Source organism: Amphiprion ocellaris, chromosome 9, assembly GCF_022539595.1.
Source record: "Amphiprion ocellaris isolate individual 3 ecotype Okinawa chromosome 9, ASM2253959v1, whole genome shotgun sequence".
Taxonomy (NCBI): domain Eukaryota; kingdom Metazoa; phylum Chordata; class Actinopteri; family Pomacentridae; genus Amphiprion; species Amphiprion ocellaris.
Window position 1 is genome coordinate 17,082,825 of NC_072774.1, and position 22,794 is coordinate 17,105,618.

The 22,794-nt window shown below is 39.1% G+C and overlaps 1 protein-coding gene and 2 non-coding genes across 4 annotated transcripts; all 3 read left to right on the forward strand.

The window, feature by feature from the left end:
- Window positions 1–1,274: 1,274 nt before the first annotated feature.
- Window positions 1,275–19,144, forward strand: nt5c3a (5'-nucleotidase, cytosolic IIIA). Of its 2 annotated transcripts, none has more exons than XM_023271670.3 (8): window positions 1,275–1,478; window positions 14,839–14,937; window positions 15,168–15,237; window positions 15,377–15,509; window positions 15,679–15,768; window positions 15,889–16,051; window positions 16,184–16,384; window positions 17,421–19,144. In XM_023271670.3, the coding sequence occupies exons 1-8, from the start codon at window positions 1,341–1,343 to the stop codon at window positions 17,520–17,522; spliced, it is 996 nt and encodes a 331-aa protein (XP_023127438.1). In that variant the 5' UTR covers window positions 1,275–1,340; the 3' UTR covers window positions 17,523–19,144. The 2 variants fall into 2 exon arrangements, with proteins under 2 accessions (XP_023127438.1, XP_035804706.1); XM_035948813.2 differs by lacking the exon at window positions 1,275–1,478 and adding an exon at window positions 12,522–12,559.
- An 816-nt stretch (window positions 19,145–19,960) lies between these two features.
- On the forward strand, window positions 19,961–20,032 carry trnap-agg (transfer RNA proline (anticodon AGG)). The gene has a single exon. It is a non-coding gene; the product is annotated as a tRNA-Pro (tRNA).
- A 557-nt stretch (window positions 20,033–20,589) lies between these two features.
- trnap-agg (transfer RNA proline (anticodon AGG)) lies at window positions 20,590–20,661 on the forward strand. Its single transcript has one exon. It is a non-coding gene; the product is annotated as a tRNA-Pro (tRNA).
- Window positions 20,662–22,794: the final 2,133 nt, after the last annotated feature.

Here is a 22,794-nt window from a genome sequence, read left to right on the forward strand (position 1 = left end):
AAATAAGATTTCAAAGTTATTGTTATTATTTATTTTTAAAATCTATTTTATTTAGATTGAAAACATGGATACTCACAGACAGTAGCGTCTTGCTATGATCTTAAGCAAGCGAACAAATTTTCTCCAAATTGATCAATTAGAAAATAGAAACAAAAAATCATGCAACAAAACCTTAAAGATGAATAGACCTGGGAGATCACACCTGGGGAATTTTCTCATCTAAATAATAATAACAAAAAAATAACAAGAAAAAGAAACATCTTAAATGGGAATCCATATTTAGGGTTCAATATCAATATTATTAATATTATTAATATCATTATTGTTGGTCAATGAAAATTGGAAAAGTTTTCAAGTGAGGATGTATTGTGGGACCAGAAAATTCATTTTTTTCATTTTTAGAGACAGTCTTTGGTTCACATATCACCATTTTTTAAAGCCTCTAACATCAGCATACTCTGATGTGTGCTAAATATGGCAAGCCAAGGTCCTAGTTTTGCGTTGTTTTGACATGCCAAAGTGATGATGTGGACTTGATTGCAGGACCACAAAAACTGTGTAGGCATACAAAATTGGTAACATGTTGACCAAATATTGTAATTTTAGTAGGAAATATGAATATATCCATATATATATGTTCGTGGACTCCAAGAGCACACTCCTTTGAAACTGTTGTACTTTTTACACTTTCAAAAGCCAACAATTAAAAATGTGTCCTTTGCTGGAGCTATTCAATCATCTGGACCTACTGGAGACTATTTTGTCTGTGCCCTTATCAAATTTGATGGCTGTGAAGTTTTATGTATTTTTTGTAGACAGTGAACCTTTGAAATGGCTTTCCAGGTAAGATGTTTCTATTACTACTACTAATAATAATAATAATAAATGACAGTACCCATAAACCTAGTGTGATGATGATGATTTTTGATTTGATGTTTTCTGTACAAATAAAAGTGTGTTGGTTTGAAATTAGTGGTGGAACAAGCAGACAAAACTCCTGAGTTTCAGATAAATTCTCAGCACAGACAGCTTTAAGCTGAAGCTTTCATTGGTAACAAACTAAGTTCAGTTTGAATAAACAAATATCGAATTTGCATACACGAGGACTTTGCTAGCTTATTTGTCGCTGGTAGGAAACGTACAAATTAAGAGCGGTTTCTGTTTTCGTGTTGTTGTTTATTGTGGGTTTTTTTGCTTGTTTGTTTTTTCCCCACAGAGTGACTGCTCCTGTTCAGCATACACGATCTTCGGCTGCGTGTTTGCACCAGGCGGCTGCTGACGGGAGGAAGGACGGGACTCTCCGGGCGGCGGGCTGGTAGCAGGAGAAGCAGCGGACCGTCATGGACAGGACGGCCGTGGTGAAGGTCGGGGCCGCGGCCAGCGCCAGCGTCTGCGCTCTGTTCGGCGGCGTGGTTCTGGCTCAGTACATTGTCGCCAAGAAGAAGCGAGCGGGCAAGAAAACCAGGATCATAGAGATGGTGAGTAAAACCCACAGAGTAGGCACTCGGGCTGCGTCAAGGTGGCAAAAAGCAGATAAGAAACAGGGAGTGGAGAAGGCAGTGTTTCAAAATAAGGTTTCCCCACGCGTTGACGCTGCTAGAGCAACTGTCATCTCTGTATTCTTAGATCCAGACTTGCTTTAAATTAGTAGCGGTAATCGTGGACTACAGGACATTTGAGAATTTTGTGGTCCGTAATGTAGCTGTATCTGTAAATTTACATTAGATGTTAATAGTCTTCACAAAAGCGTGTCCGTTACTCAAAATTTGCGTTGTTTAAGATTACATATGTATTGAATAAGTAGGCCATTAGATACATTCCTTACATTTACTTTTGTATTCTGCTTATTGCGACGCCCACAGGATATTGGAGCACATGTTCACATTTATTTCGAAAAATACGACCGGAAATGAGACGCCGTATCCTGGGTAACAACTGTTATGGGGCCTCCACGGTCCTGTGCGCATGCGCTTACGCTCCCCAAAACAGCAACTGCTTTTAGAGGTCACCAGCCCAGCGTTTCTCCAAAAGAAAGAGCAGCAGTTTTCAATTTGACAACAGAGGGCGGCTGCAGCTGACCCTGTGATGCTCCCTACAGCTCTGTGACTGTGCTGGAAGCCGCTGTGGTCTGTTGTTAAACTGGAAACATGCAGGTATGCAAGCTGCAGCAGCACATTTAGTCCTCTCAGTCCAGCTTCCTAACCAGTCCGACGGGAATCAAGGGGCCTGTCAAAGCATACACTTTCCACACAAACCACAGAGAAAAATAGAGGGAAATGTTCAAAACTGTGTTAATTGTAGGAATCAAGGGCTATTTGTATAGCATTTGTGTCGGTGGACATAGAGCAGGCTAGCTTTATTTTTTAATGCTTTTAGAAACATTTGAATGAAAACATGGAAATGTATATATTTACATTTGCTGTATGGGCAGAAGAAATTCAATTATTAGACCTGGAGGATCATAGCCGCCAAATTCACATTTTAAATTAAAAAGCAAGAAAGAAAAGAAAAACATCTTTGGGGTCCAGTGTCTCCAGAAATATAACTCCCACTACCACAGAATTGTCGAGTAACTCCTTGAGAGACCACATTTTTTATTATTGAAGCTTAAAAATGGAAAAACATGCAAAATTTTGGCGGTATTGTGGCCACCAGAAAATTCCTATAATATCTATCTATCTATCTATCTATCTATCTATCTATCTATCTATCTATCTATCTATCTATATATATATATCTATATATATATATATATATATATATATATATATATATATATATATATATATATATATATATATATATATATATATATATATCTCCATATTTCCGACTGTAAATATAGTGTACCATTGACATTTCACCAACTTTGGAGGCCTCTAGCATCCATACATTTTAATGTTTTGCAAATATGACAAGCCAAGTTTCCTTTGTTTTGCTACTTTGACATGCCAGAATAGTGATGTGGACTCAATGGTTTGACCACTTAAACATTGGTGACATGTTGACCAAAGAGTGTAGTCTTTGTAGGAAACATGGACATGTCCATATATTGGTTGAGGAAACATCTCAGTGTGTACCATCATTTGGGTTCCTGATCTAAAGCTAGACAGTTGGTCGGCCCCACTGTGATTGGATAAACAGAGGTAAAAAGTGATGAGTGCAGCGTTTTACCTGAGCTGAGCATCTTTTAATTCTTGGTGACCAGGAAAAAAACAGAACAATCCAGTTGCTCAGCAAGGTGGAGTGCCTAATCATGCTGCTGGCCTTTTTTTTAGCATTTACTTGTTTGCAGTGGGAGCACCATCTATTTACACATGCATTGGCCTCAGGAAAAAAAAAAAAACACTTGCGCTGACACACCTCCTTGGTTTCTCTCTTCACTGATAAATCTTCAGATAACAGTTGTGAACCACTCAGTTCTACTGAAATGAGTTTGACGTAATTGTGACCTTTGAGCCTTGTCTCATCATCTGGTTGTTTGCATGATTGTTGATTTTAGGAACTGAAACATTTACCACCCAGTTTGTGAGATTGAAGATGTGAAATGCATCAGATTAACCTGATGAGAAAGGAAGATCAAAGATATTACTGTACATGTCAGAGACTTTTCAGTCCACCAAGTGAGCAGCTCAGTCAGTCCTGTAACTGACTTCCACATGTTGGGGTTATTCCTAATCCATCAGGGGCCTTCTACTCGAATATATCTAGTATATTGGATATTTCAAATGGTTTCTTTGACATTTTAGATAGATGTATCAAGTGCTTTATAAGATCATTTTCAATAACAAATTGTCCACTTATATCTTTTTTTGTTTTGATGACAAAATCTCAGTAACTATGATCAATAAAAGCCTGAAATGTTCTCTGTTATTATTCATCATGCCACTGATCCAGAATCTGCAACTTTGGACAAGTAAATAAACTAGTCTCTGATTACGACTCAGTTGAAAGCTTAAAAAAAAGTTGAAGCTGTCATTAAAAATCCCATCATAAGGAGTTGCATGTCACAATAATGCAAAACAAAAAATAGAATACTTTTTAATATAAAATAATGGGTCACAAAAAGTTATTTTCATTTAACTTTCATAACTGATTGAGCACTCATAACTGATTTATTATACCTATCTGATATTGCAGATTCTGAATCAAAGACACGATGAGAAATAGTGATAATTTCCAACTTTTATTTTTAAATGGTTGCTGAGATAGTGCTCTTCAAATATAGCCTCAAATTTCAATGTGCAAAAATTGTGGGCAATTTTTAAAAATTTATCTCAGAAAGTATTTGATATATCAAGCTAAGATTTTACTCATGTCTTAATTAATATCTATATTTTGTGCTATACAATTTCTGTTTAAAAAGTGTGATGATTTGAGATGGAATGACCCTTTTACAACACTGTGTTCTCCAGATGTTTTGTGTTCTGTCTGTGCTGCAGTTTCATTATCAGAGCTGTAAAACTGAAGAAAGGTTTGTTGCAGGTTTCCAGAGTTTCCCTGATACTTTGAAATCTAATCAGTGTTAAGCCATTCAATCAGTTTTTGACAGACAACAGTCACGAGGGGGAAGGTTTAAAAGACATGTCCACCAAGTTAGAAGGTTAAAAGCTCATCTATAGTGGAATTTAACTTATCCAGTAGTTTAATGAAAGAAATAACGGGATGTTACTTGATTTATTTATTCATTTATTTTGGATGTAGTCGCCACTGTCGCTGCTGTACAGAAACAGTTTCCAGCTGTGACCTTCACATGGAAACTTGTGACCATCTGCTTGTGGTGATGATACCGTGGAAGAGGCCCAAACATCCGCTGTGAATCCCAGGAGGCCAGAAAACACACAAGCACTACTCCGTTATGCTTTCATTTTTCAGTCCTGGGGTGAAACCTTCTTAAACTAATTTTCTAGGAGTCAGCTTTGCAACTTTCGCAAACGTGCTACAACTTTAAAACCCCATCCGCATGATTCCAGAAATACTTAGGCATCACAGAACATCCACATATTCCTGTCTGCGTTGCCAGAAGCCACTGGGCTGTGGTCTACAAAATGTTTTTTTAGAGGAGGCCTCCTCACATGACTTTCACATTCCCTGGTTTACTGCTGCTGTTTATGTGTTTGTTTACTCACATTTTCAACTTTCAGTTCAAGTGTAACAGTACAAGCATCTTAATAATTGGTTTATTTAATAGTGTAGCAAGGAGATTACATAATTGCTAGGGTAGTAGGTGTTGCATTTACCGTATTTTACAGAATGTTACAGCGCAGTATCCTAAAACCCAAACACATGCTGCACACAGCCAGCACACTTGAAGAAAAGTGTTTTACACTGCATGTGTTTGTATTTTTAATCTGTGCAAACTGCTGTCTGTATTTAAGAAAGAGCAGCTTCCTCACAAACTTTCACTGCTCTGTCGTTACTACTGTACTTTTTAAAAAGACGGACTTCAGCTTTAAAAGTAAACCACTTTGACAAACATTTCAATAATGCCATTAGTTAAATAAATAGAACTTATTGTAAATACTGTGATGAAGTATATTAAAATCCCCAGTCTCCAGATATGTCTTTATTTACCATTATGCTTTAAACAACATTAATTTGGTAGCCATTTTTGTGTAGAGCTCCTTGTATTTTCTTACATATCTGTACATTAGAAGCAATTTGGGTTTTAGTTTTTCACTTAATAGAAATTGTGATTAGCCCCAGAAATTGTAAATGCTTATATTTTGCACCTGCTTTTGCTTTTCTCATTTGCATTCATCAGTTTTGTACATGTTCTGATCAATACAAACAAAGTTTCTCTATGAGATCAAGATTTACATTTTTTTTTTACATATTGCTCTTACTTATTTTTCATCTTGGTTTTGTTGTCAGTGTGAGTATTAGATGATTGGTCCATGCAGATGCTGAGGAGTCATTAGTATGTAAACAGATTCAGAGTTTTGGTTTTCATCTGATGCTGCACTTCAGTTATTTGTAATGAGTGAGCAAATTTCTGCATCCAGGGTTGTATTAGTCACTGCAGCCTCACATTGTCTGACACAAGTTAATACTGTGCATAATACCCAGATTAAAACGAGGGCTGGAGCACAGAGCCTGATTTAGAACCTTTTATGTACAGACGCACTACTGTGCCTTCATCTGGTGAAGACACTGTAGTGTTGAAATGTTGGTCTGTTTGCACATAAAGCTGTTAATTAAGCAATGCACTGCAATCTCCTTTAGTGCTTTGGGGAAAAAACAGCTGCATTTTTCATTTTTTTGGAAGATGCACAGAGAACCTTGGTAAAACTGTAGATTATCTAAAACTTTGGCTGAGTTAATTAATTTGTATTTCTGTTCAGTCCTGTGAAGTTTTGATACACATGAACATGAGTGAAATGTTTTATTCGTTATTGAAATTGATTAGTTTCTTTGTAATTTAGTTGTAATGGTTAAAAAATAGGAACATCAGTCAGATTCATCATATGCATTCAAACCTTTATCATTGAAATGTAGTTGCACTTCTCATTTCCCCCTGAATTTGTCATTACAGTTAATTAATTTCTTCTAGCTCATGCAGAGGTGTTTTTTTTTTTATGTCAGGCGATACAGGATTCCTTCACTTTATGGTTTAAGATTTAGATCTGCAGAGCTTCTGCTACACCATGGCCACAGGGAGGGTCATGGTGCCCTTGTGGCTTCTTTAGAAGTGACTGTGACTCATGGTGAAGTGGAAGAGGCCGCTGGATTGTGTTTCAGACTGTTAACCACTAGAGGGCAGCACAGACTAACTTTTCTGCACCTCTGTTAAACATCACTGTAAGCTTTGGTTATTTTTTAAGCTAAACTTGAACTGCATGTCTGGTTGTTTTAACATACGATGTAATTTGGTTCTGCAGAGGAAATCAGACCTAAAACAGTATTAACTTACTCAGGATTTGTACTTGTATTGTCTTTAATGATGACTGCACCTCTGTGGAGACCATGCGAAGGATAAGACTGCTTTAGAGATGACAGTTAGTGAGACAACATAAACAAATAGCTGAATGTCCCACAGTGATTAACATGAGTACACAGCTGATGCTTATAATGTGTTCCCAAGAAAGCTCATAAGGGAGAGAATGTTACAAGTTTATCCAATCAGATCTTTTATACCAGTTACTGCCTTAGATGTAAAACTTCCACTCACAGATGTTGCTTTTATGTGTTACGCAAGAGGAGTTTTTATTTGTTTGCACATGCTGTGGTAGTTTTATAGCTTGGCATGCAGACAATCAGATAACATGTTGTGGGAAGGTTCATTGGCTTGATTATTAAATTTGCATGAAATAAATACCCTGATCATTCACGGGAAGGATGTTAAATATTTTTTGTATTTTAAAGTTACAACGAGTGTTTAGTCGTCATTGAATATTACTGACATAAAAGAATTGAAAGATTAACTTGGGTGAGACCAGCTACTTATGGGCTTGACCACCACTTCCTCTAGTGGTCAGGCTTTGTTATCACTAGCAACAGATGGTAGTCACCATGACAACCATAGCAGCTCCTACTGTGGGTGTGGTAATAGGAAACTGAAGGAGGTCCTTGATGCAAAATTAAGTCACACATTTGTCACACTCAGGCCTTTCTTACCACGACAAAATGTTGACAGTCAGAACAAAATGAGGATTGGTCCCATTCATGCTTGTATGCTGACTGGAATGTCCACATTTAAGGTGGTTATTGTTTGAACAGGCGTGTAGAGCTTGTATTTGTGAGGGATTTTATGGCCTTAGGGAGGGTTAGAATTGGCATTGGCCACAAACTAGTCCTGATAAGTGAGTTCTTCTGCTTCTATAGTACCTATTTATAGAGAAGCTGGTATTAGCTGGTATCTATAAATGCCTCCTCAGACCTGAGTCCCTTTTGACTGAACTCTGTGGTTGCTCTCTAATCAGCGAGACTGTGGGCAGGCAGTTTTGATCTGTGGATGGTAAATATATAGACAAATGCATCTGCTAATATTAAAAAGAGAGCGTGACATACTCAGAAGATGCCCCAAAACTAAATAAAGTGCTCACTACTCCTCCTCTTAAAAAACCACGTCTGCTGTCTCAGTCTATACAATGAAATATCTGAGAATAACAAAGCAACATTAAAGCTAAAAGGTCATTTTCTTCTTGTGAGCAGTAAAAAAGGGGGCCTAGATGGGTTATGTTCTAGTCAGGTAACAAAAAACCGTCAAAACTTCATCTGAGGATTGTAAGTTTATTCAGAAGTGTCAGTATTAGTAATGTCAGCAAAATGGATTTGGTTATAAGTTGCAGTGCTATCAATAGAATGAGTATTTGTATTAGTAGTAGGACTAGTAGTGTAAGCAGAAATTTTAGTAGTACCAGTTTTGTCGGATCTGCAGTATTACTAGCAATCTTAAGAGATTTAAGATTGTAAATATAGTGTCATATGTGATAGTGTTGTTTGAAAAAATAGAAGTAGGCAGCAAAAATTGAAGTATTACCTATATGAATATAGTTTGTAAAAGGTGCATCTCATTAGAACAGTAGTGTTGGGGTCAGTCATCTCTCAGGGTGCATTCACAGGTAATGAATTCACAACTCATGAACACCTGTCAGGGTGGAGAAACACTCAGCAGGGTTCTGCACTTTATCCTTCATGACCTGTGACCTCAGCTGGCCAAGGCTGGGTCACAGCAGCCTGACTCATCATGTCAGATTGCAGAGGAATGCTAGGATGCAATTAAAATGACGTCGGGGGAAGATTAAAGAGGCACTTTGATTAAAAATCGATGAGGCAAATCGCCGTAATTTTCCATGTGTTTTGCGTTGACGAACAAATCAGTATTTAAACAGAAGCTACAGTAAAGCTTCTGGGAAAATCAGTTGCACTGCAGTGACCTTTAAGCTCCTGTCCTCTTTATATCTCCTGTTTTTGGTGATTATCTTAAAGCTAATATTCTAGAATATTGACGATCACAGTGCTGTTATCACAGCAGGACCATCTGTAGGAGGCAATAACGAGATCTAAAATGCTAGTGCAACATGTAGCAACACATAAGGTGTTGTTATTGCACATTATTGCACTGATGAGACAGACTGATGTGCTGAAAACTTTTGTCCTTACTCACATGCTGAGATTAAAGGTGAAGCTTTTTCTGCAGCGCTTGTTCCTCTTTTATGAGGTGAGAGAGTCTAAAAAAGCAAAGCAGAAGTTTTATAGCTGCATTTGCACATTTAAGTGGTGGTTCTAGGAGTACAGGTGTGCAATTTTATAACACAACACCTATCAAATGGTGGTTTTGGGGGAAAATACTGACAACTTACATCTGTTAAAAGACTTGGAAATACTACTCTCACTAATTATTGCACAAACTGACATTGTAATGTCTGTATGGAGAAACTGCATGACTGGATACCTAACAAATGAAGAGCTCTACAATGTTTCTACTCCCTTAACTGTTAATTTGATATCTATTTTTTGTTGCAAGGCAAGGTAACTTCTTGTATTCAGGAGAGCTTCAATATTCAGATAGTAAAAAAAAACTAATCACATTGCAAATTTCAGAGTACAGTTACTGCCACAATGGCAGAAAGTATATGCTTTTGCAGAATTGTCTTTTTCTTAAAACAAGCTTTTTTGTTTTGGTTTGCGTGCACTACTGCAATATTTAGGCACAAAGCTGCATGTTAACAGCAAATTGTGCCATAAAGACCAGGACTGTAGTGGAACGGAGTGATTATTTAACGTACAGTGTGAAAATGCCCCAAAACAAAACCATCCAACCACCAGATGTTAGTGGGACTGTGTTGAAGTGTAATCGGAAAGAGTCGACCTAATTTTTGGGGCTCGTGGTATGTGAGGCAGCTCAGGTCAGCAGAAGGGAGGACGAGGTGGTTTCACGTTCCACTCTCTGCTGTCTTACAGCAACAACACCAGCACTACGGACAGCAGGGAGCTAAGACGAAAAGTTGAGCCGGAGGCGAAGGTTTCAATGCTGTGCAAAATTCTTAGAAGTTCTCTGAATCACTGATAATGCTAATCTTTCAGCCTCTATCCACCCTGTCAACAGACTCAAAGAATTAAAGAAGATACTGCCTATAGGTACCTCAGGCTGCATCTCATTTATCCTGTTTGTATCATTTTGTAAACCAAAAACTGTATAATTATTACTCCGTTATTATCTAAATGACGTCATTTATTGGTGGCTGACCGACTGTTTATCTATCTGTGGTCTGAACAATATGACGGAAAATCTTTATTATATTTAATAATGAGATGATTGTAATAGGACATCATGTGTGTCCCCCTTTAATGAGGTTTCTCTCACTGTATTTACTCTTTAGTCCAATTATTAAAACATGTTAGTGTTTTGACAAAGAAACATTTGTGTACACTGTACAACTCCTGCATACTGGATTTTGCTCTGGCACCTTTTTCAATTCAAAGTATCATTGCTTGTGTAGTAGTTTCTTTTTATTGTTCTTATTATTTAAGTGCCCACTTTGCTGTTCAGCTTCTCATTGAAAGTATTGTCTTCTTCTCATCTTTTGTCTTACTTGCTCCAGTGAATTAGTTTTTTGTTATGGTGCAAAGAAGGTGGCAAGACGGTGTTTGGAAATACATCAAGAAGTTTAGGAATAATTCATGTAAAATATAGCTTGTTGTCATGTTATATTTATCTTTTCATGAAAATCTGAAATTGTAATCCCCTTAATATTGTGGCAATATTTCAAAGTAGTGTTGAAAAGGTTTCAAATATCGATATTTTTCAAGGTTTTGTATCGAAGTTAGAAACTCAAACGCATTGTAGACACTAATGGTTTGTAGTTGTAGTAAAATAATGTTTCAAATGAATCTCATTTATATTCCTGCTTTGGTGATGGCGGTTTTCTTTTGTGGCATCTATCCACTTGAGATTACACTTTGTCCCTTTAACCCAGTGTTATATTTTCATCAGCATGCAAACATTAGGTTTACTGCTCCTTCAGCATTGTGCGTCTGACGTCATGACATCCACCTTTCTTAATTTTTTTTTTTGCTGCAACTGAACTGCCATTTTCTTTCAGTAGGAAGGGGAAAGGAAGAACAAGTCGAATGAAAAAAATACTTTTACATTTTACTTCTGGGTAAATCAAATACTTGACTTGAAAAAATTCCTTAAAATTAGCAATGTAAACTGTTCACTTGAGAAGAAATGCATGATTTAAATACATCTAATTCAAACAAGTGAAACTAATATTACTAGTTAACTTAATCTGGACTTTGCTTAAACTGTATTGAATTGCTTGTTACCAATTGAAACAATTCATGGAAAACACATTCTGTTTTAGTGCATCATGACAACAACATTATGTAGAAACTTAATATTGTGTTTTTTTGTCTCACACAAATATCCAAAGGTACTATTGACATTGCTGATGAAGGAATGTACAGCTTTGATAGCAGTGGTGTTATTGATCAATGGAAATAACCAACAACACCTGCAGAAAGGTCATAAATTGACAGTAATGTCAGCTACACAGCAATACAGTATCTACCCAAAGTTTGCTATCATTAGCCACAAGTTATTTGATTTGCAGCAGGGCAAATATGTTTGCATTCACACAAACAGCCATGTTTCGCAATCTCATCTGCCACAGTCTACAAAATTCTCAATCAATCACCAGGCCCAAGAATGGCTTCTACTGATAGCTCTATTGATGTGACATTTTTCTGATAACATAAAAACGACGTCAGTGGATATGAGCGGGGTCATCGTAGATTTGTCATCTTTTGGCCTCCGGGCAACTTTAGAAACTTCAACACAAGAACTTGCTGAATACTGAATACTCGAGTGTGACAGTGTATGTGTAATCAAAGCACAATTTTGGACATGTCCAGACTCAGTGAGAAAGCTGCAATCCAGCTGTTTTTACATGTGTGTGCATTTGCATGACGAAAATCTTTACAGCCACAGCAGGAGGATAAGATACCGTACATTATCTCTGTGTGGTGTAGGCATGTCCAGTAGCTGACATGTGTCATGCGTGACCGACGATTGTAGGACCCAACAGTCCGATGCTCACACTGAGCCTTGACCCCTGTTGACCTTTCATGGCCGCGTCCAGCTATTTACTGCATGGGGGAGGGTGTGTGTGTGTGTGTGTGTGTGTGTGTGTGTGTGTGTTGTGTGGTTAAAATGTGCGTGCTCAGCTGGAGTAGTCCTGAAGCGAGCCCACCGCTTCTAATCAATTTTTAAAGCTCATTTTTCAAGGGGTCAAAGTTGACATTTCTGGAACAAGGGTCGGTTACAAACACCTCTTTTCCTCCACTGGCCCCATTCCACATCTATTTATACTGAACCTTGTGTTTGTATTTGTGTGTGTGTTTGTGTGTGTGTGTGTTGACATGGGTCAGCTAGAATTGTCACTGTATTTGTGTGTGTTTGACGTTCTCTTTATGGAGGGAGGGGTTATGTTGTCTAATCTATTTCAGGCAACGCCCCCTCCCTCCCTGACTGCCGCTGTAGATATATAAGGCCTCTGCAGCCACACAATCTTTTCTTCACTCTTGTTTTGCCAGAGACTACAGACCCAAGGTAGGGGTGTGTGTGTGTATGTGGGTGTGTTTGTGTATTATTGCTCCAGGCTGCATCCACTGTTGGTTCACATAGCAACTTTAAACATTACTTTAACCTTTTGACTTCAGTGTTTGCTGCTTGTGATGGTAATTCATAAACTCCACACTTCTTTTCTTTTTAAAAAAAAAAAAAAAAAAGAACAATATGTTGTAGAATTTGATATTTGCAGGAAGAAATACCTGCCGTCAGGGGAGAAAGTTCTCTTAGAATCGGCTGTCTTTAGGCGTTTGTTCTTGAACTACTTTTACAGGTTTTAGGAGCCTGCAGTGTGTTTTTAAGCACAACGCCCCTGTGACACCCCTTTGAAAACAAGTGTGAGGTTGTAAGTCTAAAGAGACATTTTTCCTTCATTTTTTTCTCACACACAAATACGATTTTCACTCAACAGATTTTTGGGTCTTTGCGTGCTTAGGTTCAGTGCGTGAGGCTCATTAGAGAATAGGCAATTCAGGAACTCAGGTTTAATTTTAGTTTGTGTTCCGAGTGTCATGTGTCTGCAGGGTCGGGATAATTGATGAGGTGTTAAGAGGGGAGATTCAGGTTATGTAAGTGCAAGTTGTGTCTGGGGTGGGGTGGGGGGTAATTTTTGCAAGGTTGCTGTGCGTGTTTGCATTTGTGTCTTTTCACTGGTGGAGCCAAGACAATTTTTACAGTCAAACTGAGCCTGTTGCTGACATTGGGGCATTCCAGAAAATGACAATTTTATTATTTGCTCTTGGTGGCAAGATTTGTTATTTACATATAGAAACAGATGCATTTTGTACTGTCTGTACACTTCCCACTGGCAGCAATCGGAAATCTTTAAATTGCTACAAGACTAGTATAAATATGGTTGGTTGAATAGGGTGTAGTTCCACTGTTAAAATGGGTCCACCTGTGCTGCCCTTCCTGTGACTTTTGACTGTCAATAATACATTAGACACCGTCTTCACCGAAAATTTACCTGACATTGGTATACATTTATTCTAAATGACTAATAAAAATCTGTTGCCTTGGATTTTGGTAGCTGCTGCACCTGGTCCTACCGTACGTTTTGTTAAAAAGCAGTTTTCCCCTCAGGTGACTATGATGGTATTACTACAAAGCTGAGTCACAACCAGCTTAACATATTTGTTCCTTCTCGTGAAATAATGGGTATCCTGTAACTAGACTGGAGCTTAGTTACTTGACTTGCAAACATACCATTTTCAAACAAACACACACTCATTCCATATCAGCTCAACTGAGCCTGCAGGTATATGCTCCAGGAAAGGCTATCAATATTTAAGTAAAAGACACATTCAGCAGTGAAAGTCTGGACTCTATTGATTTGTATTGAGTTTATGGAGAAGAAGCCTGAATTGTTGAAATGCTGCACTTTGTCCAGTGTATTTCCTTAACCCTGTTGGAAAGTGTTAAAACTAGACCAAGATTTGCAAAACATCTATAAAAATGTGTCTCCCATCACTTTGTGGAAAGAAGCAGTTGGGTTAACGTCATTTTCAGGTGTGGATTTGTAACAGTACAGTTCAAATGTATTACAGTTAATTGACTTCACTTGGATCGCTTGATGATCGCTTGGAGCTTGATGCAAACTCTTTAAAACTTTGTATTTCATTAAAAGTTGTAGAGTAATGGGATGCTTTGAGAAAAATCTTGTTCAGTTTGCCGTCGCCGGTGAGATGAAGATGAAGTTGGCCTCCTCTCTGCAGGGCGTTGCTGTAGTTGTTTGTGTGTGCGTTCGGCTTGTTATACAACACTGACAGATTCCAAACATCAGCTGTTTCATGACCCTGAATGAAACCCACTCCAAGAGTCTTGTGTGTGTGTCTGGGAACACTGTGTTCAAATATACCCGAGGCAGTGTTGAAGAAAATTGTCAGAAATGTAGGTTGACTTGAGTAACAGTGCACAGGTTGGAAGAATATTCAAGATAGGACATGTAGCATTATTAAAGCTTCCCGTGCACTTTAACATAGAAATAGGTCAAATTTATTTACAATCCAAGTCAGACTAAGTTCCCAACCTCTTCACTGTTCCCCTCCTCCTCATACCAGAGCTCTAACTACAGATAAACTAAAGTTTAATCTGCTGAAATTGGATCTGAAGTCTTTCCTCTTAAAGCTGAAGCAACTCGGGGAGTTATAAGAATCACGCAGATCAGATTATGTGTCATATCTTGTTTTACAGTTCTGCTGTTTGCCATATCTACACTAGAGGGAAGTTTAAGTGCCTCTCTTCCTCTCTTGTTACTCTAGATGCCTCAGTTTGAGAAAACGACGGTCCACATGAGGGACCCTGAGAGAGTGGAGCAGATCATCTGTGGCCTCATCAAAGGAGGAGCCTCCAAACTTCAGGTAGAAAATCACGCACTGGTCTCTGTTTTGTTGCAACAGCGCCACCTGGTGTTGCTGAATTTTACAGAGTTGGGGGGGGGGTTTACTAAGCTTCTTACCAGCTTAGTACTCAAATTAGCTGATTTGAAATATTGTCAATTGGTTGCACTTTACTTAGTAGGTTCACTGTGAGCTCCTTTGTTCCTTTTGGCGTCTGTTTCAGTATCTTCTTTTGTTCCTTCTTGTTTCAGATCATCACAGACTTTGACATGACGTTAAGCAAATTCGCTGTCAACGGTAAACGCTGTCCAACATGTCACAGTAAGTACAACAAGAAGACAACACTAGATGTTGTTATGTTGTCAAGTAGTTTAGGAACAATCATGTAAGGAATTAATTTGAATTACCCTGGTTGAAACGTACATTAAATTGTTATTGTTCTGTTTTTGTTCCTGTGCAGATATCATTGATAACTGCAAACTGGTGACAGAGGAGTGCAGGCAGAAGCTGCTGCAGCTGAAGAATAAATACTATCCCATTGAGATTGATCCTCACCTCACCATGGAGGAGAAATATCCATTTATGGTGGAGTGGTAAGGCATCCAAACTAACAACCCTCACTGTCTTTCATATAGCAGGCAGTCATGGTCATGCTTGTTTTTCTGCTCACAAACAGCTGAACAGAACTGCGTTTTCTCTATATGTTGTTTATATTGTGAAAGCAGTTTTTCTACAGTGGCATTTGCTTGCGTGTGTTTTTAGGTATTTCAAGTCTCACACACTACTTGTGGAGCAGCGGCTGGAGAAGGACAAACTGCCAGAGGTGGTGAGAGAGTCTGACGCTGCACTCAGGTATTTATAGAGGAAGAAGCTACAGCAAATGTCTGAATCCTGTTTGTGCAGTCTTCATTAGAGCAGAGTGAAGGATAAACTGATAATAACGTGGTTTCCTTACTCTGTGTTGGGTTTTAGAGAAGGCTTTGAGCAGTTCTTCGACCACCTGCAGCAGCACAATGTGCCCGTCTTCATTTTCTCCGCCGGCCTGGGCGACGTCCTGGAGGAAATCATCCGCCAGGCTGGAGTCTACCACTCCAACGTCAAGGTTGTCTCCAACTTCATGGACTTTGATGACAATGTGAGTGAAAAACAAACCTCTCAGTCCTACATCTTACTGTGGTTTTTAACTGTCCAACCTGACCGTAGAGGAGTAGAAATATTCAGGCTGATGCTGCTTATTTGATTATTTTTGTTCTCCTTGGTCTTGTAGGGCGTCCTGAAGGGGTTCAAAGGTGAGCTGATCCATGTGTACAACAAACATGACGGCGCCCTGCGGAACACGGAGTACTTCAAACAGCTGAGGGAATACTGCAACATCATCCTGATGGGCGACTCACTGGGCGACCTCAGCATGGCCGACGGTGTGCCCAACGTGGAGAACATCCTCAAGATCGGCTTCCTCAATGACAAGGTACAACCATGACACACCATACAGAAAATGTTCTTGAACACTGAATTACCTGAGTTCACATTGTTAAAAATAATTCATAAACTGAAGTCTCGGGTGAAAACTTTAGATGCACTGAGAATAGTGGAATAGCAGTGAAAACTTTAGATGCACTGAGAATAGTGGAATAGCAGTGAACATATTCAGGGCATTAACTTTCTACGATACTAACTTCATACTAACGGCTGCACTGGTACACCTACATTTCTAAAAATGTGCACGGACATCCAAAACTTTTCACTTGGTGAATAGTACATTTCAAGTGTTGTATTTTTTTGTCCGATGATTTCTTAACACATCATGTGAATAATTGTAAAATTAGTAAAACACAACCTTAATTTGCTATATTATAAGCAGTGTTACCTTTGATCATTTCTGACACCTTGTTGCTTCAGTTTGTCACTTCTTGTTGCTGAAACACTGCAGGGAGGGGAGTTGCTCTGCACACACACCTGTAATAGTGCAAGACAGGTTTCTCAGAGACAGCAAATCCCTGTTCCCAGCACTGGTTTGGTTGCACTTTTTGAAATAAATTCAGCGTGTAATGTCGGTTGTTTTGTCACGTCATTGACAATTTACTTGTGGTGGTGCACTGTGACCGATGTGCATGCAGAGACTCGTGCAGTTTAGTAGACAGGACTGTAACTTTGGTTGTTGTTGAAGCGACAGTTTACTGACGTCCCTTAAATGCCTCCAAGGAATTGCAAATGCTGCCAGGTGGTGGAGCATGAGAAGCCTCTAGTCCCCACCCAGTTACTACAGCACATGCAACTCCAACACATGTATGACCAAAGTACATTTGACTGTACTTGTTCTGGTTGATGACTTTCACAATTCAGGAAATAACAGAAATCAGATTTCTCTGCAAAGCATAGAATCCATAGATACTCACTATATGAAAGCTGAAAGCATTGTTGCTTGTTTTCCACTGGATTTCCATACTGCGTGGTTTGAACTGTAAGGCCTCTCCTTATATTTTCCCTGTGGTCTCTTTCTGCAGGTGGAAGAGCGTCTGGACAAATACATGGACTCTTATGACATCGTTCTCGTGAAAGACGAGACCCTGGAAGTGCCCAATGCCATCCTCCAGAAGGTTCTATAACTCCACCCTCCAGTTTCCCTCACCCACCCACCCAGTCCACTTCTCCCATCAACCCGTCAGACTCTTGGCAGCCTTTGTAACCCTTCCACTCTCTCTGGAGCTAACCGGAGGTATCCTGTGATTCCTCCCCTCCCCTCCCTTCCCCTCCTCCACCCCATCCCTCCTAACAGCCTTTTAAAAAGACATTTTACATCTCCTGAATGAACTGTTTTAAAAGTCCACACAGCAGCAACAGCCTGTCTCTGGTGTGTTTTGTCCATTTCTGGTATTTTCTCTCTTTAGTCATTTTATGATAAAAGAATAACCAAAAGTGAGTTTAAAAAAAACATCTCACACTGTGTTTATAATTTGCACATTATTATTATCATACTTATTTCTAGAATTGCTTTTGATATGGTAATATTTGTGTGGCATCAACCCGGTGCTCACAGACACTGTTTTTTTGAGCTCTCCCAGCATGCCAGTTAACTCAGTTGCTTTAATTATGTGACTGAGTGTTTAAATGTCTATCTTGTCAGTCTTTTAAAGTGAGCTGTTGTTGTTAGATTTAACACATATCCAGAAATTTTTAGGGATTATGCAAGTAATGCAGTAATAGAGGACCTTGGAAAATGTAATTCTTAGTGAAAAATTTAAGTGTCTTGCTTGGTGACAGCAGCAACATAATATCCACTGACTATTTATTTTATTCGGAAATTTTAAAAAAACAGATTCCGATTCACGGGGAAAGAGAAAATGCACTTTAAAGTCAGTGTATTAGGAAATCAGATCCCATTTACACGAGCACATGTGGCAGTAGTTTGGATTTATGGATGTAGAAACTGATTCTTGCACAGAAAAGCCATGTTTACACCATTTCTTTAATTTTTATTTTTTACCCCTAACATGTTAATTTGGTGTCATTTCATCACAGAAGAAGAAGAAGAATCTCTTTGTTCTGAAACTGAAATATTCGTGGTGTTTTCCGTTTTTAATTAGAGATTTTCTGCATAGTTTACTTCATCCAGTATTTTCCATCCCAGTGTTGAAGGTTAAAGAAGTATTAATTGATGCTGAAGTTGACATCTAGTGGTCATTAGCAGAAATCACATTAGTAAAAAGCCCCTATATTTCTATAATACAATCTGAAGTCCAGTTTATAGTACATTTCAGTAAACAAACACACTGCTCTGTGTGGCTCAGCGAAACCCAGCATAAGACCTGTTGAAAGTCTGTGTTCATCACCTTTGTATTCTGTGGATAAAACTGACCACTACCTCGAAAATATTCATCTTTGTTTTTTTTGGGAGGTTCAAAACTAAAATATCTCTGTCTCCACATGTTGTGTTGAATGTTCTCTTTGAATTTTGTTTTGTGTTTTAAATGTGCTGCTATCACCTGCATGTTGCCTTTTCTTATTAAGTTTATGTCAATAAATGGGAGACTAAAAAGTATATATCTATCAATAAAATAGGGAAAAATGTCATACTGTATATGTGGGCGGTATATGGAAATGTATATTGTGTCACTGCATTTGGAGAGATTTCCAGAAGTTTAGACCGCTGTGTTTTATTTTTATAAGCAGATTTCTTTCTTTGATGGTGTGAATAGAAAATGCAATAAAAATTCATTTTATGAGGCCATGAGTGGGTCGCAGACTGAACTAATATCCCTAAAAACTCTGGGTTTGATGGTATTGAAATGCCCATGACATAGTCTACCACATGTAAACGTTAGAAGTGTTCCTCTTAAATATAGATGACTTTATTGGAACTTGTCTGACAATGTTGTAAATTACTGAGCAGAGCTTATTTTAAGTTGCAGCTACAGGACATTTGCATGTTCGTGATAAAGCTCTTTGATACATCAAGTATTTTCTGAATTGCCCCAAAATGGACACATTCCATTTGGTTAATGAGTCTAGATGTTTCTATCACCGGTTTCTCGACTGAAGTCGCAAAAAATATGCACGATTTTGTGGTATTTTGCTATCTATAATACGGAAATTCCTTCTATGAAATGGCCCACACTAGAATATTCATATCACAAGATGTATCTGATTCTTAATTCTTAAACTCATTCTGTAAATTAAATATGTCATGTAAAGTTCATCGTGCTTTAAATATATAATTATCACTAATAGAACTGCCAAATACAAAGTGAAATTGTGCTGGCTTAAAATAGGTACTTGAAATATTTTTGTGAGATACCTTCAATGACTGCCGAAGTGAATGAGAAGATGACTGGGATTAAAGAGTGTATGAAATGGCATGTTATATACACAATTGGCACAGTTGCAGTTCTAGTATTATGTGGTTGCAGTACCATCGACGTCCTGTAGATGTCGCCATTTGACAAGATGAAAATGTGTAGAATTTAGCGCTCCGTATGAGCAGAATCCTGACCAACGTGGCATCTTGTGCATTTGAAAACTTTGAGCTATTACTGGTAGCACATGTGGCTCGTTGGTCTAGGGGTATGATTCTCGCTTAGGGTGCGAGAGGTCCCGGGTTCAAATCCCGGACGAGCCCTGACTTTATGGCAAAAGAAGATTTCACTTGTATATGTGGTGCCATCATTTTATTATCATAAACTAAATTAATTTGCCTGGAAGAATCATTTATTCTAAATCTCCATCTTCTCGATAGTAAACAACCCATATTTTCAGATTTTACACTGCAATGTGGAGCTGGACCTGTAAGGGAATTATTCCTGAAATTAGCAAGAGCTCCATATTAGCATCCTATAAATCTATAAATACAGTCGAAACACTATTGTGTTTCATATGTTTTTTTTCTTTTCCCAACACATTTTGTAAAATATGACGATGAAGACAGACATTGTTTTAAGTTACCTGGCTGTCTCAAACCTGCAGTACAATACTGTAAATGGCAGCCTTTGCTGAGAAATATGTGATACTTGGAGGTTGAAATTGATAGAAGCAGTTAATGGAACTTGCTGCAGTACAGCAAATCACCGGTAGATGGCGACTCGCTACCAGAAAATGTTAAACAGGACTTTGTAACCGAATGGCAACGTGGCATGTACAGTAAAATCTGTAAGTCAGGGTTTGAGGCAGGTTGTATGTGGCTCGTTGGTCTAGGGGTATGATTCTCGCTTAGGGTGCGAGAGGTCCCGGGTTCAAATCCCGGACGAGCCCTTAACTTTTAAAGTTGAAGTTCTAAATGTATAATTAATAATGTACTATCTGCATGTCATTTGAAAGTAATCTCTAAATGACTAAACTGGTGCATATAAAAGATGTAAAACCTAATCAACAGAATTCTGCACTCTATCATTTAAGGTGGCTTTTTGCTTCATGATATTTCAATTTCGTTCCATAATTTACATAACATTATGCTGTACAGCCTCCATCAGTCAGTATGTGTTTGGTATAACTACACTTGATTTATATAATGTCTCAGCTCATATTCAGAGCTCCACATTTGCATCCCATATTCAGATATTTTGCAGGTCCATTTAATGTCATGCAAACAATAGACAATACAGTATTCAGTTCTTTCTTCAGCTGTATTCACTACAATCTTTGTCTAAACAATGGGTGTTTTACAAGAGTTCATCAAGTTCTTACGTTTTCATTTTATGCTCTCAAAATCACAAATTCTGTAAGGCCAGAGACTACAGGCAATATTGTTTATTCAAGCGCTGTGCATTTGTGAGCTTTTTCGTTTGTATAATGTGGTTCCTTTCAGACTAATTAGGATAGGATAGGATAGGATAGGATAGGATAGGATAGGATAGTCCTTTATTTCTCCCCATGCCAGGGGAAATTCACATTGTTACAGCAGCTTATGTAGCAATAAACATAGTAATAGTTTTAAAATAATAATAAAATCATAGTATTAATATTTACAATATGTACAGGGATGAGAAATGAGAATGGAAAAAATAAGTTTAAAAAGTGCAAAGATGTAGCAGTGCAAGAATTGCTGCGCAAATTTTATGGTTTGGGGTGATATGATATGAGTCCAGGATGTGCTGGCATCAGCCAGTGATGCTGATGTTGTACAGTCTCACAGCAGATAGGATGAATGACCTGTGATAGTGCTCCTTCTTGCAGGGTGGATGTCTCAGTCTGCTGCTGAAGGAGCTGCTTAAAGACCCCACAGTGTCATGCAGTGGGTAAGAGGGATTGTCCATGATGGATGTGAGCTTTGACAACATCCTCCTCTCACCCACCTCCTCTATGGAGTCCAGGGAACAGTCCAGGACAGAACCAGCCCTCCTGACCAGTCTGTTCAGTCTCTTTCTGTCCCTTTCAGTGCTCCCTGCTCCCCAGCAGACCACTGCATAGAAAATAGCAGATGCTACCACAGAGTCATAAAATGTCCGGAGCAGAGTCCTGCACACTCCAAAGGACCTCAGTCTCCTCAGCAGGTGGAGACGACTTTGGCCCTTCTTGTACAGGACCTCTGTATTGTGTGTACAGTCCAGTTTATTGTTGAGGTGAACGCCCAGGTATTTGTATGTGTCCACCATCTCAATGTCCAGACCCTGGATGTTCACCGGTGCAGTCCGGGGTGTCCTCCTCCTGCGGAAGTCAACGATCATCTCCTTCGTCTTACTGGCATTGAGCTGATGATGGATGCAGATGCAGTCCACAAAGTCAGAGATGACCGTCCTGTACTCCCGCTCGTCCCCCTCAGATACACACCCGACAATGGCTGTATCATCGGAGAACTTCTGGAGGTGACAGCGAGTTGTAGTGGAAGTCCGATGTGTACAGGGTGAAGAGAAAGGGGGAGAGCACTGTCCCCTGTGGACCTCCATGCTGCTGACTACCACATCAGACATAGTCCTGAAGCCTCACGTACTGTGGTCTGTTGGTGAGGTAGTTGATGGTCCAAGCAGCCAGGTGACAGTCTACTCCCGCTCCTTCAAGCTTCACCCTGAGCAGAGAAGGCTGGATTGTGTTGAAAGCACTGGAGAAGTCAAAGAACATGACCCTCACAGTGCTGCAGGGGTTCTCCAGGTGAGTCAGCGATCTGTGCAGCAGGTAGACGACTGCATCATCCACTCCCATGTTCGGTTGGTAGGCGAACTGCAGTGGCAGGAAGTCTTCCATAACAGAGGAACCCTCTCCAGACTCAGGCTCACGTTAAAGATGTGCAGCAGCACCTGACAGAGCTGGTCTGGACAGTCTCTAAGGAGTCTGGAGCTGATTCCATCAGGACCTGCAGCCTTTCTGGTCTTGATCTTCTTAAGCTCACTTCTCACCTGGTCAACTGGTATGGAGAGGCCGGGGGTGGTGGAGGAGGGTGACAGGAAGAGG

Bases quoted from the DNA above. Each gene is read 5' to 3' on its own strand.
- nt5c3a (XM_023271670.3), top strand. From the start codon at position 1,341: ATGGACAGGACGGCCGTGGTGAAGGTCGGGGCCGCGGCCAGCGCCAGC. The intron at 16,052-16,183 runs GTGAGTGAAAAA...TTGGTCTTGTAG, and splicing joins TCATGGACTTTGATGACAAT to GGCGTCCTGAAGGGGTTCAA. The intron at 16,385-17,420 runs GTACAACCATGA...CTCTTTCTGCAG, and splicing joins TCGGCTTCCTCAATGACAAG to GTGGAAGAGCGTCTGGACAA.